This window comes from Salvia hispanica, chromosome 6, assembly GCF_029641045.1.
Source record: "Salvia hispanica isolate PSC_SH4W2 chromosome 6, Shi_PSC_v1, whole genome shotgun sequence".
Taxonomy (NCBI): domain Eukaryota; kingdom Viridiplantae; phylum Streptophyta; class Magnoliopsida; order Lamiales; family Lamiaceae; genus Salvia; species Salvia hispanica.
Window position 1 is genome coordinate 36,279,651 of NC_142697.1, and position 17,944 is coordinate 36,297,594.

The window sequence follows — 17,944 nt, forward strand, 5'->3', positions numbered from 1 at the left end:
TGAATGGTAGGTGAGAGAGATTTTAATATTTGGTACATATGCATTCTCCATTGACAACTTAGTTATTAAATAATATTATAATTAGATCAAAACGTAATTAACTAATATTATTTATATATGAAATTTAATTAACTATCATATAAAGTTTAAAATTCATTTAATCATTTATTTTTATGATAAAAAGTAGTTTATGTTATAATTGCTCCCGGACCAATGAATAGTGTTGTCATAGATGGTAGTTATTTTGAAATTTTTGTGGCATTTTAAATAATAATTTTTGCATGTATTATACTTCTATATAGCAGTTTTTGTTAACCTTTTGTTATTTAATTGTAGGTACTCGGATTTAAGCTTTAATTTAATCTAATGAAGTTTGTTTGGTTATAGATTTGGACAATAGGATTGTTATAAATGGTAATTTTTATATTATTATTTTTTCACTCAATTTAATAATTATATATATCAATCTTTATTATTTATATTTATTTATTCTATTGTAGGTGCTAAGATTTAAACTTTTGTTATGTATTTTGGAGGAAATTTATTTTCTTTTACCCCAAAAGATTTTTTCACATGTTTATTGGTTCTAAAGATAATGTATTTGCATTTTTCTTGATCCTAAAGGAAATGTGATTGCATTTTTATTGATTCTAAAAATAATGTATTTGTATTGGTTCTAAAGATAATGTATTTGTAAATTCTATAGTGTTTTTCCAAAAAATGTTGTTTTGTGTTTATTCGATTATATTTATTTTTAGTTTTAGTCAAGTTTTTATTTATTTGAAATGTTTTTTTTGTTTACTTTGATAGACTATACTATAATTCAATGAAAGATAATTTATAAATTAAATTATGACATTATACAAACAACTGTTTTGATTTTGTTTACTTCTTTAAATGTATTGATTTATTTGTTTTTTAATACTACCATTGAAGTCAATTTAATATATTAATCAAATGGTATTAATTAAGGATTACATTTAACTGTTATTGTTTGTTTTACATTATTGCGTATTAGATTTTTTTGTTGTGTTACATGTTAATTTTTATTTTGTTATCATATTATTGGATATTTTTAAACTTTTTATTATTAATAAATAATATAAATTATAAATTAGAATATCTTTTTATTTTCTTATAGATATGATTAATTTAATTCTTATGAATTCTATATCACATGAATGTTATTTGATCAACAAATATGTTTTGATTAGTATAATCCATGTTTTAAATCGGACTACTACAGATGATTTTTATTTTATTCACGTACCCAACTTTCAATTTGATACTTTAGTTATCATTCCATTTAATAACCCTAACTCAAGTTTATAATACATTTTGTACATCAGATATTCTTATAAGCTATTATCTTTTTTTATTATTTCTCTTATTTTTGTCTTCTTTTTTTATTATCAATTTTCTCTATTTATGTTTAAAAAAATAGTTATTGCTTTTATAGATTTGTAGTAGTTATTGCTTTTATAGATTTATAGGTGAATATTTATTCTCAAGTATTGTACTCTGTTTGTACATAACTTTTTGGTATGAAATTTTAAAATAATCTCCTTAGTCTTAGCTAAGAGAGTATGTTTTTGTTATAAATTTATAAGAAAATATGTATTCTTAATTATTATACTCCCCTTGTCCCAATTAAGTTGGTGCAAAACTTTTGGGCACGGAGTATATTGAATAAAGTTAAGTTGGTGCAAAACTTTTGGACACGGAGTATATTAAATAATTTCCTTTATTCATATCTTGTACTCCCTCCGTCCCATAAAAGTTGAGTCGTATTCCTTTTTAGTCCGTCCCAACAAAGTTGAGTCATTTCCTTTTTTAAGAAAAGACAAAACATCTAATTACTCTTATTTTATTCCATCATTTACTTTACTCTCTCTTATCTTTCCTACTTTTTTCATCTCTCCTATTTATTTAATATAAATTCTTAATCTCCGTATCTAAAAATTTTGTCTCAACTTTTATAGGACGAAGGAAGTACAAATTATAAGATTTACTAAGAATTTCGTCAGCTGCGCAGGTGTTGGGGATATACTACTAGTTTTAAAAAATAGAGACAAGTGCAATTCAGCGCGCGTAATCTTTAACCATGAAATTAGCCTTAGCACAAAATTTTCCCCAACTCCCATTCCCACATATCCACTACCCAAATTTCCCCCCTCCGACCACCGCCACCCACCGCCCCATCCCCATCAAATTCCGCCTCTTCCCGCTCAACTCCACCAACTCCCCTCAATCAACCACCAAATCATCATCCTCCGACGACGGAATCCCAGTTGAGCACGTCAAAACCCTAGTAAAATTCAAATCACGCCACAACTACATCCGCGTCATCCAAGTCTCCCGGGCGGCGGACCACCCTCTCGCCGGCTCCCGCCTCCTCCTCCTCGACGCCCCTGGCAACATCCACAGCATCTCCTATCTCTTCAAATCCCTAACCAATGCCTACTTCGACGTCTTCGCCACTCTTCCCCCACTCCTCCCGCCCGGTCCAATTGCAATCCTAGGCTTCGGAGCAGGATCCGCCGCCCGAATCATCCTTGAGCTCCACCCCGACGCCGCCATCCACGGCTGGGAGCTCGATCCCTCCGTCCTCGCCGTCGCCCGAGAGTACTTCGGCCTCGAGAAGCTCGAGAAGAAATACTCGGAGCGGCTGAAGATCTACACGGGCAACGCGCTGAATGCCGGCGAGAAGGAGAAATTCGCTGGGATTCTGATCGATTTGTTCAGCAAAGGCTGCGTCATTCCGGAATTGCAGGACACGGCGACGTGGGAGAAGCTGAGGAGGAGTTTGAGGAAGGGCGGGAGGATGATGGTGAATGTGGGCGGGAGCTGCGTGGAGCCGGAGGATATACGGAGAGATGGGAAGGTTATAATGGAGGAGACGTTGAGGGCGATGCACGAGGTGTTTGGGTGCGAGGTTTACGTGCTGAGCCTCGATAATCGAAAGGATGATAGTGCGGTTGCACTGACGGGAGGAATGCCTGACGCCGCCGAGTGGAGGAAGAAGCTGCCGCGGCCGTTGAAGTTCTATGTTGATATGTGGAAGCCTTATGGAAATGCATGTTAGGTGTTTGTTGATTTGCTTCAACCAATTACTGATTTTGTGCTAATAAATTACTCCATTTTCTTTAGTACTAATATGTTATCATGGTTGTGATAAATTAAAAGTAAATATCTCTGGAATATACTCCATATACTTTTTAAGTTAAAGATTGGTATCTGCTCATTAACCGTGCTCGGTTTTTGGTTTTAGTTAACTGAACTTCCGGTAAGGGGGCATTGAGTTTGTCAAACAATAATCTTTGATAGCCAGAACACAAATCATGTTAAATAAATTAATGCATGCCTGAAGAGTGGGTATAAGCAGACAAATTTAAGTAAGTAATTTCGAGAACCAACCTAAAGCACGGATAGTATGCCATATCTGCTCTTTGAAGTATAGGAGCACTTGAAGTTCCAAAAAATCACATCTTTAAACATCTGACTTGACTTGTTGGAGTAAGCAATATAGGCTGCTTCTTGAATCTCAAGATTGGTGGAAATACATTTTCTAGGTTGTATGGATTGTTAAAATGCATTGGTGGCTTTCTTGATAGAAAGTTTTTGGGTGTACAGAAACCATGCATCAATATCTCTAGGTGTTCTTGCACATCATAAGAGGGTCAGGGTTGTACGTTTCTACTTCGTGAGGTTAGGTGGAACTAGTGTTTTAAAAATCACATTTGAGCTCTGATGTATTTTTATGAATTTATTTGTTTTACTCCCCTTCATTGTTGCTGTTTTGCTATGCTATGTATATGAGTTCCTCCTTCATGTCTATCCCCTGCAGAGTTTGAGATCCAAGGTTTAATGTGGATGGATTAGTGTATACACACTTCGTATTAGTTACAGAAAATCCAATTGTTGGATTAGTGATTGAGGTTCTAACAAGTACTTTAAGTTTGAGATGTCATGGGTGGAATATGAATCTGTTCAATAGGGATTGACTGCTTGAGTTGTTCTGCTCGAGATGGTCGACCAATTTATTAATTTTGTCATTTGGCCACCTAGGTATGTGTCCTTGAAGCGCATTCACTCTTTTCCTCTATTTTCTCTTTTTTTTTTCCTGGACTTCTACTTCCATTTTACTAGCACAATGAAGATCTATTTTGACCATTGGGTTTCTGAATGATGTGTAAGTATGGATTGATATTTGTTGTTTGTAGTAAGTATGTAGATATTAGCTCTACAACCTCAAATATCTAAGCCTACGTGTTTTATAGAGTTGAAGCAAAGTAATCATGTTGCAGAGCTTGAATGCAGATGTTATAATTGTTTTAAACCCGTCTTCTCATAATTGATCAGTCAAGGAGCTAGAAAAGGGAATGGTGGTATGCGTTTGTGCTGTTTTAGGTAATACAGTAGTGTATAAAAACAACAATGGGCATGGCAATTAGGCAAAGGCCATAGGACTGATTCTGCAGACAAGATTACTGATTGCTTGTTCACTTGTATTAAACCTTAAGTACATCTTAGGATCAGTTTATTTTGGGCCTCAGTTTGACTTCTGAACTGGGATGCTTTGGATGCACCACCAACTCATACTTTGTTGTCGCTCCATTGAAATTAGATCCAAAGGCATACTACTTAATCTATAATATAGGAAATGCAAAATAGGCGTATTAAATGTTCTCTTGAAATGACATGGTATTGATTTCTTCATTTGGTGAATGTGAATATGTATTTCTTAATGACTTTTCTAATTTTCACCTTATTATCTATTAAATGCTGTTGGAGGTGTTCTAAACTATTAAAGAAGATATTTAAAGAGAAGAAATGTGACTAAGCCCTTGGATAGAGATGGATGAGATTCTGGAAAGTGGGTTTATGTCTTCTCCTAGTACATATACATTGTCTCTTTCTAGTTTTTTATGATGAGGATTTTTTTATTTTTGCATTTTCTGTGTGCCTATTAGCAATATTAAACCAAAAAATTGAGGCCAATGGATCTTACTCGGGATTTGCATGGTACAATAATATCTTGTTGAACTATTACTTGATTGATCACTTATGTAGACTTCAGTTGTTCAAGTGTTTGTCAAGGAGTACTCCAAATTTAGATCAATTCAATTTTTTTTCCTACATGATCATCAAGATACATTTTACCTTCAGATGAAAGTGTATTAATTAGCGGTTTTGTCGGTTTTTGAGCAGCCGGAAGACAGTCAAGATCCGAGCAGACTTGCTCTGTGGCCGCCTTCCTCAGCGAGAGGTGGCAGCAACTCCAGCAGCAATCCATACAGTCCTTACAGCAGCTCTGAGTAGCAGTTTCAGCAGAATTGGTTCATACTATCCCGATCCACACGAAACAACAGATCCTGCTCCCTCTCACAGCACAACCTCATCTTTCACCTCTCTTTACGACAACAAGGTAAGAAGAATCCTCCTAAACATGGTGTGTTGTGATTCTGACAATCCATATCTGTTTTATGCTTGTGTTTATGAGCTGAGATCGCATTTTCTTGAACAGATGCCCCATATGGCTTAGCTATTGGTGCAAAGTATTTGACGTATCATTAGAAAAAGTGAAATTTATGTGATGCCTTCTACTTTTTTGATGCCTCTCCTTAATGTAGCATTTCTTCTGTAAAACATCCAAGGCGGCAATGTTTCTCACTAGTCGACTTTCTGGTCCTTGTTATCGAAAATTAAAGCCGTTCAAAAATGTCATTTGTCTGAATTTTCATGATCTTGCTACATGTGAATAGGTGGCGGATAATTTGCTTCTGATACTTCCAGCAACATAGAAAATTTAAGTATTCTGTTCTCAAACTCTCAGAAGCAAGGTAATTACTTCGTTATTTTTCTTGTTAGAATCAAGATTATTTTGAGTCAAAATCATATTTAATTAATTATCCTTCCAAATTTAATGAACAGGCAGTTGGTGCTAGTGGAAATTCCACGTTTCGGGGCATCTTCTTGAAGAAACAACATTTGGTATAAAGTTACAACATTTGGTATAAAGTTTAGAGTAAAGGCCAAAATTGGTACTGAATATATGACCATTTTACGATTTTGGTCCTAAATTTTATCTTTTGGATTTTTTGGTCCTGAACATACATCTTTTGGATTTTTTGGTCCTGAATATATGAACATTTTACGATTTTGGTCCTGGACTAACTTTTCCGTTAAAAAACTAACGGTCAACGGATGTAATTCCAATTTTGACCAAATTAGACTTCTAATTCTGATTTTTTACTCCTTAATTAATTCCCTAATTATTTTAATGAATATTCATTTAAATTTCCTAATTACTGTATTTTAATAAATATTCATTTAAATTTAAGAAAATATGAAAAAAAGAAAGAAATAGAATAGCTCTTCTTCTTCGTTCACCGCGACCCCTCCTTCTATCCCCAAAACCCTTCCTCACCCTCGACACCTTACAAATCTCCCTCATCTTCGACTCCACAATCCATCTCAAGAACAGAGTTGCCGCCAATAGTTGAATATCCAATTGGAAAAATAGAACTTAAAGGAACAAGCTTTTAAAAGAAATAACTTCGGGGAATGGAGGAAACGAAAATGAGACTGCCGAGCATCGGGCAGTGGTTGCCTGAACTGGACCGAAAAGCAACACCAGCGGCTGCTCGTGGTGGAGACAGCAGCCGCTGTTCGTAATGGAGACAGCAGTGGCAGCGGCAGAGGCTGCTGTCAAAGGCGACAGCAGCGGTATTGGCTGTCGAGCTCCCTACAACCGCGGATGGGTGCCTCACGCGGTGAGAAGACGAGGACCGGCGGAGGCAGGGGTGTGCCTGAGGTCCGGAGGGGTTGTAGCAGTTCCTCTCTGATTTGTAAGGTGTGGAGGGTGAGGAAGGGTTTTGGGGGAGAAGGAGGAGTCGCAGTGGACGGAGAAGAAGGAGCAATTCTATTTTTTTTAATATAATTTATTTCTGATTTTAAATATATATTTATTAAAATAATGAAGGAATTAATTAGAGAGTAATAATTCAGAATTAAAAGTCTAATTTGGTCAAAATCTGGATTAAACCTGTTGACCGTTAGTTTTTAACGGAAATGTTGACGGAGGACCAAAATGATCAAATTTCCATATGTCTAGGACCAAAAAATCCAAAAGATAATGTTTAGGACCAAAAACATAAAATGACCATATGTTTAGGACCAATTTTGGCATTTACTCTAAAGTTTAAATTGATGATGTTAAGGTTTCTTAGAAGCTTTTCTAAGTCAAGTTTAAGATTTACTTCATCAAGTTTAGAGCATCCACAATGGATGCCCGATCGCGCGCCCGATCGGCCGAGATCGGGCTCGGGCGTGGTCGGGCATCCATTGCAAGCCTCGGTCACGCCCGAGCGCGACCGAGAGTTCGGTCGCGACCGATCGGGCGCCCATTGCAGAGGCGCGCCCGAGCCCGAATTTTCCGGTTTTTTTTTTTTAATTATTTAACCCTAATTTAAACCACTATAAATACTCCATTTTCTTTACTTTTGACCAAAACCTTTCACTTTCTCTTCTATATTCTCTCAATATCCGCACTTTCAACAATGGATCCGAGTCAATACCCAAGCCCGAATAATGTCGACGACGATATGCCGATGTTTGGAGGAGGCGGCGGCGGCGCCCGGTGGCCCGGCCACGAAGACTACCGGGTTGAGACGCCCGGATCTGTAGGATCCACTTTCGTCTCCGACTCTGAGTTCGATCCATTTTTCGGCACCGAGGAGTATCGGGTTGAGGATATGGAGCCTAGTTGTGGGAAACCTCCTGCCCCTGTGTGGCCGCCACCGAAGAAAGGGAGGAAGAAGATGGCGCGGAAAGAAAAGGCGCCATCGGTCCCAGTCCCACTCCCACACGCCGAGCCGAACGAGGAGTACGTAACAGGGCGTACTGACTACGAGTTGGATGAGTACCTGAAGGTGGCTCAGTGTTGGGTCGATGTATCGGAGGATTCGATAGCCTCCAACAACCAGACTTCGGCCAGGATGTGGGATCGCATTGAGGAACGCTACAACGAGGTGAAACCGAAGTGGGCGTTCAAGCGGACCAAGGTTCAGCTGCGCAAGTGTTGGGATCGGATCAAGATCCACATCAACAACTTCTGCTATATCTACAACAGGAACAGGGACGAAAGGGCTAGCGGTGAGAGCATGGAGGATGTCCTCAACAAGTCGTTGTCCGAGTACCAACGACAGTTCGGGCAGTTCAAGCTGTACAATGTTTGGCTGATCTTGAAGGACAAGGGGAAGTTCAACGGAGGGATACCGGTTGGATCCTCGGCTCCGAAGCGGACGAAGAACACCGCCGCTTGCGATTACACGAGCAGCGGCCCATCTCCTGTGGATCTGAACGCTGAGCCGGAATGGAGTTCCGGCACGCCTACGTCTACTTTTAGACGTCCCATTGGTACCAAGGCTGCCAAAGCCCAGGCCAGGGAAAGCGAAGGCGAGCGCGTCTGGATCAGCGGCCCCCCCGCAGGCTGCGCCTCCTCCATCTGTTCAGCTCGTGGACAGGGCGATTGAGGAGTTCGAAGGTTACCGCGAAGTGGTTGAGTATAGGTTTATACTTGACGCCCAAAACAGCCTTCGTCAAGAAACCGATCCGGAAGCCCGACAGAGGACTAAGAATATGATCAAGAATTTGGCGCAGAGGTTGAATTTAGATGACTAGTTTAGTTTTTTCTTTTTTTTAGTATTTTAGTTTTAATGTAGTTTCTTTTTTATCTAAGTATGATGTAGTTCCACTTTTCTATTAAGTAATGTAGTTTTTTTTTTTTTTGCATTTGTGGTGTTTAAAATAATATATTTAGTATTTTATAGTAATTAAAAACAAAATTAAAAAATAATTATTTAAAATTGAAATGAAAAGTAGATAAGAGATAGGGCATGCACTAGGGCTCCACCATTGCAGAAAGATAGAATATGCTGACGTGGCAACCACTAGGGCTCTCACTAGGGCATCCATTATGGATGTTCTTATAGTAGCATGCTATATATATAAGTGTTTCTGATGGAGCTAATTTGTGGGAAAAAAAAAAGTTATGTTTTATGCTATACCGTTCTTTTGATTAAAATATTCCTTCTTCAGCTGTATTCCTTTTCTAATTAAAGTATGTGATCTTCAATAAATTTATGTCAATTGGTTAGATGTCTTTCAATGGAAAAGAAAATGCAAGTGCTGTTCTAGAGTTATTACAAAGCATATAGGGAGTTTATGTATATATATAGAGGAGTGATCAATGTCTAACTGATTTTAAGTGTATAAATAGAGAATAAATTTCAGTCACAGATTTTATTACTCCAATTTAATCTTATAGGTTAATAAATTTTCAGATTTTTCTTAAAAATAGTAGCCCAAGGGCATTTTTGGAATTAGTATATCAACATGAATTCAATATCTCAAACTCAACGTGATTTCTCCCAAATTCAAAGTGTGATTTCTTCCAAAATTTAAGCGCCGATTTCTTCCAAATTCAAGCGTTGATTTCTTCCAATCTTAACCAAATTTGTTCACAAAATCAACGTGAATTGTGTTGCATGATTTCTGTACCAAATTCTGCTTCCTATCCAAATTCGTTCACGTTTGATTGCGACGTCGCTTCCCGGTAAAATCGCGACGTTTGGAGTCGGGACTGATGGCGGGCAACATCCAACGGTCGAAGCACGAAGGACAGGATGGCGTACCAGCGGCTGACTTAAATGACACATCCAAGCTTCGTCTCTAATTCACAATAAGGAAGGAGACCAACACCGTGCACTGCCGCTCACCTACGACGGTGATGGTGTCGACTAGGCCTGCGGTGAGGTCGAGAGAGAATAGTGATAGAGTGAGAGAGAGTGCAGTTGGGGAAAGAGGAGGGTGACGCCCGTACCGCCACACATCGATGACGGTGGTGGTCCTCCGCGACCAGATGAAAGAGAAAAGAGGCGATGCAGCGGCTGTGGTGAAAGAGAGAGATAAAAGTTTGGGCGCATTGTTCAGGGTTTAGGAATATACTTCACTATATGAGAATATACTCCACAATATGAGAATATACTTCACTATATGAACAATATACATATTATATGCACAATATACTTCACTGAAATAAAAAAAACGGTACATTATAATGCATGCAGAATATACTTCACTATAATCACAATATACATCACTATATGCACAATATACTTCACTGAAATGAAAAGAAGGGCACATTATAAGACATGCAGAATATACTTCACTATAAGCACAATATACATCACTATATGCTCCATATACTTCACTGAAATGAAAAAACTGTACACTGTAAACTATATTCTTCAATGAAATATCAAACATCATATTTTTAGTTCACTTCTTACTCATTTTTAGTTCACTGAGTACATGTTTTAGTCCACTAAACGTGAGATTTATTTCATTGTCTACATATTTTTAGTTCTTTTTTTACTGGTTTTTAGTTCAATGCGTACATGTTAAGTGAGTTTTATTTTGTTACAAACTTGTTTTTAGTTCACTTCTTACATATGTATAGTTCACTGCGTACTTGTTTTAGTTCACTACTATAGTTGTTCACTTCATACCAAACCTTATCGTATCACAATTTTAAGTTGTGAACTGTATTTTGTTAAATAATTAACAAGTATTCATATGTGAACTATATAGATTGAACATAAAGTGAAGTATATTGTGCATATAGTGAAGTATATTGAGCATAAAGTGAAGTATATTGTGCATGTCTTATAGTCTACTATATTTTTTATTTTCAGTGAAGTATATTGTGCATATAGTGAAGTAAATTGAACATGTCTTATAGTTGCTATTTTTTCACTAGAGTGAAGTATATTGTGCATATAGTGATCTATTATATGCTTATAGTGAAGTATAGTAACTTTACAGGCACGTGCCCGTACCCGTGCCAAGCGGGATGACACCTCGTCAGTATGACGCGGGAAGCCAACGTGGCTGACACGTGATAGTCCACGTCATGATCGAATCTAGAAGCGTCTAGATTCAACCTCTCTAGCTCTGTGCTTGTAACGCCTCATAACCGATGACGGTTAAGGCTGCGTTGACCCCTACAGTGGACTGAGCCTATAAATAGGCTAGTCATTCCATGCATTCTACACATATCAAACACTATAAAGCATTCTGCATCATAAGCTCTCTCCCTCTCTGCATTGTTTTTCTGTCGAAAGCTCTGCCCTCTCCTCCATCCAGTTCGCCGGAGCTCTGCTGATAGTGATGCTGCTTCACCAGAGACATAGCCGTTTTATCTTTGGAGACGAAACGCCAATCCGAAGAGCACTACCGGGGCGTATCTCGTCTTGCGGAAAGAGGCCTCCTCGACTCGGCTAAATCTTTTACGGTTTACAGTTTCGAATTTGTATTTGTAATATCGTTTCAGTTCTTCTTCTGTATTCCTTCTTTTGGGTTGTATTACGCCCGGTTTATATCTTGTAATTCCACAAACCAACATTGGTCTCCTGCCTCATTGTGAATTAGAGACGAAGCTTGGATGTGGCATTTGAGCCAGCCGCCGGTACGCCATCCTCTCCTTCGTGCTTCGGCCGTTGGATGTTGCCCGCCGTCAGTCCCGACTCCAGACGTCGTGATTTGACCGGGAAGCGACGTCGCGATCAAACATGAACGAATTTGGATAGGAAGCGGAATTTGGTATAGAAATCATGCAACACAATTCACGTTGATTTTGTGAACAAATTTGGTTAAGATTGGAAGAAATCAACGCTTGAATTTGGAAGAAATCGACGCTTGAATTCTGAAGAAATCTACGATTGAATTTTGGAAGAAATCGCACTTTGAATTTGGGAGAAATCACGTTGAGTTTGAGATATTGAATTCATGTTGATATACTAATTCCAAAAATGCCCTTGGGCTACTATTTTTAAGAAAAATCTGAAAATTTGTTAACCTATAAGATTAAATTAGAATAACAAGATGTGCAGCTGCGATTTATTCTCTAGTTATAAATTTAAAATCAGTTAGACCTTCATCACTCCTCTTAGTATTAATATACCAATTGTTATTAAATCTTAACATAATGTAGTATACTAATTTTAAGATGTGATAATATTAAATTAAATCTTAACATAATGTAGTATACTACTTTTAAGATGTGATAATATTAATTATCTTAAAAATCCGAAGTAATAATTTATAATAAGGTAATACACCAAAATATAATACTCCACTGATATTATACGATATTAGCAAGTTAGCAATATGTTCTATGTTCTTGAGATACCAAGTTAGCAATATGACTTGGTTTGACCAACTAATAGTTTTTTCTTTTTTGGCAAGGGTTATTAATAACCATGTGTATTATGGAAACTAAATACACCTAATATATGGAAGATTTCATCATTGGCCTTTATTTCTTTAATTAGTATATTTTATAACATGTTTAAAAAAATTAAGAAAGAAAATAAAATATTAATAATGTAAGAACACTTACATTTGTTATGCAACGGAACAAATTTATATGCATCGAAAATTCAATAACATAAAATGTTAAAGATGGAAGAAAACTTATTTTTTGATGAATATTAATTAATAAATATTCCAAGAAAATTAAATTGTAGTGATAATAAATTAATATACTAAAATGATGCTTTATTTTTTATTTTATAAAAAATCTATATAAGCAGTGATAAAATGTGATAATTTGAACTCTTTTAGTATATTGATTAATTAATATTAATAAAATATAAAATGTTAATAATAAATTTTAAAGGTGGGAGAAAACTTTAATTTTATTTTTACTGAAAAATAAACTTAATATGCATCAAAATATTTAGTCGAAGAAATAAAAGCATAAAAATGCGAAAAGTACTTTAAATGCATTTAGTTTCAATAATATACATTTATACTCCTATATAATTACTCTTGTTAGCATAATTTTATAAATTAATTCCAATATTTAATATTTCAACAGTATACTATAAAAAATTAAAATAAGAAATAAAATTTATATGTATAAAAAAGTTCAAATAAAAGAAATAAAGGCCAATAAATTGATGGAATCTTCCATATATTAGGTTTATTTAGTTTCCACAATACACATGGTTATTGATAATACTTGTCAAAAACTATTAGTTGGTCACACCAAGTAGGAATGTAAATTCAGGTACCCGCGGGTATCCAATCCCGAAAAATGAATTATGGCCTATATTTATAGGACAGAGGGAGTATATAATAAACATTAGACAAATAGACACTACTTAATTTTTTAATAAAGAAAATTTTAGCATAAATCTACACGTGATTAAATAAATTTACCATACGGGCTATAGGCCCTATACTAAATAAAAATATTTATCACAAATACATAATAATCTGGTCTAATCGAGTATTAGTCGGGTACCATAAAGCCGAAAAATCCTATCATTAACTACCCAAACCCGTACCCAAACCCGAAATTTTGGGTTTCAGATACCCAAAACCCGTCGGGTATTGGGTAGGGATCGGATATACCCGACACCCGCAGATTAAATTTGCAGGCCTAGCACCAAGTCATATTACCAACTTGGTATGACAAGACCATGGAATATATTCTCACAAACAACACCAACTGATTAATAATTGCTTTCATTTTGACCAATTTCAAAAAACTTGAATCTACAACAACTTTAATAAATTTTCCGAGTATCCAATAGACTCACGAAAATCACCTATACAAAAATATTTAAATTAATGATTATAAAGCAATTTCAGAATAATATATTATCATGCCCTAAATTTTTTTTATTTACAACCAACCATAACTACCTATTTTCGAGGCAAATACACTCAAATGAATCATTATAGTTTTGGAAACTTACCTTGAAAGAATATAAAATACAAGAAAATTTTAATTTTTCTTAAGTAAATAGAATGTACTAATGGATGAATAGTAGATCCATAACTTAAATTGTTACAATATATAATGGGCTCGATAGGTAAAACATAACATGTTATTTTATTTAAAAGTATCAATTACCACTTAATCGGTCATAATTTTTTATTTAAAGAATCAATTATCACATGTAATGCCTTACTTAAAAAAATTCTTTATAATAAATACTTCCTCCGTCTATCTCTGAGTTGTATTCCTTTTTTTATTGTTCCACTGTAGCTAAGTCATTTCCTTTTTTAGCAAAAAGTATTTTATTCCTTCTTCTCTTTAGTTTACTTTACTCTTTCTTCATCTTTTTATTTTTTTCCTGTTGACTTTGTTCTCCTTTTACATAACTCATTTAAAACAATTTTTCTTAAATCTCGTGGCAAAAAGAAATACTTCTACTACAGAGGGATGGAAAGAGTATCATATAAAAAGTTGGAAATATTTTAGAGTTGTTATCTCCCGTTGTAGCCAGAGACGAAGCCAGAAATTTTATATTGGGGGGCCCAAATTTTAGATAGTTTTTCGTATCGGTATAGCCAAAAATTGTTGCAACATAGGCAATAGGGAATTGCAAGAGATATAGATGAATAATGAAAGGGCAAAAAACTCGAGATACGTAATAGAAACTAAATATAGATGTGTTGGTCTTCTGTTAGAAAACAAAGTGCAAGTAAATTAGAAAATAAGATTAAAAATCGGATATATGGAAATAAATAGCAGTCCGGGTAAAACTCTTCAACATAAAAATGTAAGAAAACAAAACAAAACAAATACTCATATGAATATAATTCATGTCTAAATCTCAAATGCAATTTCACATAGAAACTGAACAGTCTAATAAATTGCAAAGATTGCTAGTATTATAATAGATCCCAAAGATAAAATATTTAATTTCGAATAACCAAAAAGACATAATCGTGTTACAAACATACAATTATCAAATAAATTTGTACATTACTTTTCCATAAGTAATTAATTATCCATTTACTAAGATTAGTGAAATTTTATTCAATGAAATGATAATTGCCTTACAGTATATAAATGCATTTATTGTAGATTATAGAAAAAAGGAGTATTAGACAAAAACAAGGAAAATAGATCGATTTGTTCATGAGGGGTTTCGAACTTGGGACACAAAATAAGGAAAATAAAACAATTGGACATAAAACAAGAAAAATAAACAGATTTGTTGTTGGGGAGAGTCGAACCTGGGGCATTAAGAATAGAGTCTTGGGCCCAAACCACCTGCACTATCTTAGAATTTACGTTATTATAGGGAATATATATAGTAATAAACATTAGCTGGGGGGCCCAGTGGGCCCCCAGGCCCCATAGTGACTTCGTCACTGGTTGTAGCACCTTTCAGTCATAAAACATGTAACATAGTCTCCACCGACGTTCCACAACCGTACGCTTCCAGCGCTATGCACGATAAGAACCAGTTAATTTGTTATGATACCAATGGTGTCCTTTCAAATTTCACCAAACTAATTAACTAAGGTAGCCCTATTTTCACTTTGTTAGTTGGAGAATAAGAAGAAAGTCTCGTTGCAATACCATGTCTCAACCCAAAAACATGCATACTTATATTACTATTAAGTGTGCACTTTTGGCATTTTTGTCCGTTCCTCATTAATTTCTCACATTCCACTCACGTTTTATTATAAAATTAATATACAAAAGTGAGACCTATATTCAACTAACTTTCTCAATCCACTTTTCTTTATATTTTTTAAAACTCGTGCCGCAACCAAAGTGGACAATTATTAGAGCATCTCCAATGGTCGGCTAGCGACCGGCTAGCCGATTCGTCGCGCTGGCCGATCGGCTAGCCGAACCATTGGAGTTGGCGAGCGGACCGGCGTGGGCTGGCCGATCGCTCGGTGCTGGCCGATCGGCTAGCCGCCATTGTGGCGGCCAGCGATCAGCCAACGCCGATTTTTGTTTTTTGTTTTTTTTTTAAAAACCTATATAAACGCGATTTTCGTTTAATTTTCATTTGCACCACTTGTTTTAACGATTTTTCTCTCTCTCTAACATTCTGTACAAGAGCATCATCGAGCGATGAGTAACGCGGGTGGTAGCGGTGGTGGTAGTGGTGGTAGTGGTGGGGATGCTGATGAGTACGAACAGAGGATGAACGAGGCTATGAATGCCTACATGAACCGCGAGATGGAGCGGTACATGCGTATGGTGGAACAGCAGGCGATACCTCACCCTCCACGGGTTATCCACCGCCGAGCAGCGCTGCACATCAGCGGCTGTACGACGACTACTTTTCAGAGAACCCGCGGTTTCCCGCCAACATGTTCCGGCGGCGTTTTAGAATGAGCAGGGAGTTGTTTATGCGCATCGTTGGCGCATTAGAGCGTCGATATCTGTGTTTCCACTTTAGGCACGATGCGGCTGGCAGACCCGGCCACACCCCTATTCAAAAGTGCACGGCGGCAATCAGGCAGTTGGCCTACGGAGGCGCGGCAGATATGTGGGATGAGTACCTCCACATCGGTGAGTCAACGGCCCTGGAATGTCTGAAGGATTTCTGTGGGGGCGTGATAAACGTTTTCGGTGAGCAGTACCTTCGAAGCCCTACTCCCGAAGATTGTCAGAATTTGATGCAGATGCACGGGGAGAAGCATGGGTTCCCCGGGATGTTAGGCAGCATAGATTGTATGCATTGGGAGTGGAAGAACTGTCCGACTGGCTGGAAGGGGGCCTACACGACCGGCTACAAGTCAAAGAATCCCACGATAATCCTCGAGGCCGTAGCTGATTACCGGCTGTGGACCTGACATGCGTATTTTGGGGTAGCCGGGTCGAACAATGACCTCAACGTCCTGAACTCGTCTCCTCTCTTCAACGAGAAGTGCCAGGGCGTCGGTCCAGCCGTCTCATTTGTGGCCAACGGCAACCGGCATGATATGGGCTACTACTTGGCGGATGGGATATACCCTCGGTGGCCGGTCTTTGTGAAGACGATCAGGCAAACAAGTGATGAAAAGAAGGCCTACTTTGCGGAACGACAGGAGTCGGCGCGCAAGGACGTGGAGCGCGCATTTGGTGTGCTCCAGTCTCGATGGGCGGCAATTATGGTCCACCGCGTTTGTGGGATGTCGGATGCGTTTCCCAGATAATGTACGCCTGCATTATCCTGCACAACATGATCGTCGAAGACGAAGGCGTACAACTGACTAGTTGGGCCAATGATGATGAAGTTGGTCCAAGCCACGGAACGGCCACCCCTAGTATACGACGTGGGGTACCTCTCGATGAAGCTGGCCGCCTCAAGGAATTTGCCAACATGCGCCAAGTGGATGCTCATATTCAACTCCAAAAGGATATAATTGAAGAGTTGTGGGCACGGAGGATTGCACGGCGATAGTTTTTTTTCTTTATTATGTACCTTTTTTAATGTAATTTTTTTTTATCTATGTACCTTTTTTAAATGCAATTAATGAATTTTCCCGTATATGTCTCGTAAATTTAATTTCGTAATTTAATCGTAATTTTAATTCCGTAAATGTAGTATTTTATGAATTATTTTTATTGCGGCTGGCCTATGGCTGGCCTAAATCTGATGTGGCAGGTGGATTGTTAGTGCTGCTGACGTGGCAGGGGGAGAAACTGCTGGCCGATTTCTGACCGATTTCTGGCCGAAGTACCATTGGAGATGCTCTTAGGGGACGAAGGGAGTAGTAAGTATGGTTATTATTGAGTTTATATGATAAATGTAAACAGAATAAAATTAATTAAATAAAAAATAAAAATAACAAATAGTGAATATACAAAAATATATTAAAACAAATAAAATTTTATAACGTGCCACCTTTTATAATTTAACCATCATTAAATGATATAATAAAATTAGTTTAAGAAAATACTATGAAAGAATAAAAATATCAAAATATTTGAGCATGAAATAATTAAAATGCCATGTCATATAGATTTACCAAAATTAAAATATTGCCATTTTTTTTCTAGGTAAAATAATTACGCCGTCAAAAAGGCCAAACAATGTTTAACGCGCCTTAATTAAATTGAGCTATAAAT

The 17,944-nt window shown here is 36.9% G+C and overlaps 1 protein-coding gene across 2 annotated transcripts; it reads left to right on the forward strand.

The window, feature by feature from the left end:
- Nucleotides 1–2,073: 2,073 nt before the first annotated feature.
- On the forward strand, nucleotides 2,074–6,169 carry LOC125198639 (S-adenosyl-L-methionine-dependent methyltransferases superfamily protein). 2 transcript variants are annotated; one of them, XM_048096959.2, is made up of 4 exons: nucleotides 2,074–3,080; nucleotides 5,212–5,428; nucleotides 5,766–5,843; nucleotides 5,935–6,169. In XM_048096959.2, the coding sequence occupies exons 1-2, from the start codon at nucleotides 2,105–2,107 to the stop codon at nucleotides 5,316–5,318; spliced, it is 1,083 nt and encodes a 360-aa protein (XP_047952916.2). In that variant the 5' UTR covers nucleotides 2,074–2,104; the 3' UTR covers nucleotides 5,319–5,428; nucleotides 5,766–5,843; nucleotides 5,935–6,169. The 2 variants fall into 2 exon arrangements, with proteins under 2 accessions (XP_047952916.2, XP_047952918.2); XM_048096961.2 differs by having other exon boundaries at nucleotides 2,076–3,085.
- Nucleotides 6,170–17,944: the final 11,775 nt, after the last annotated feature.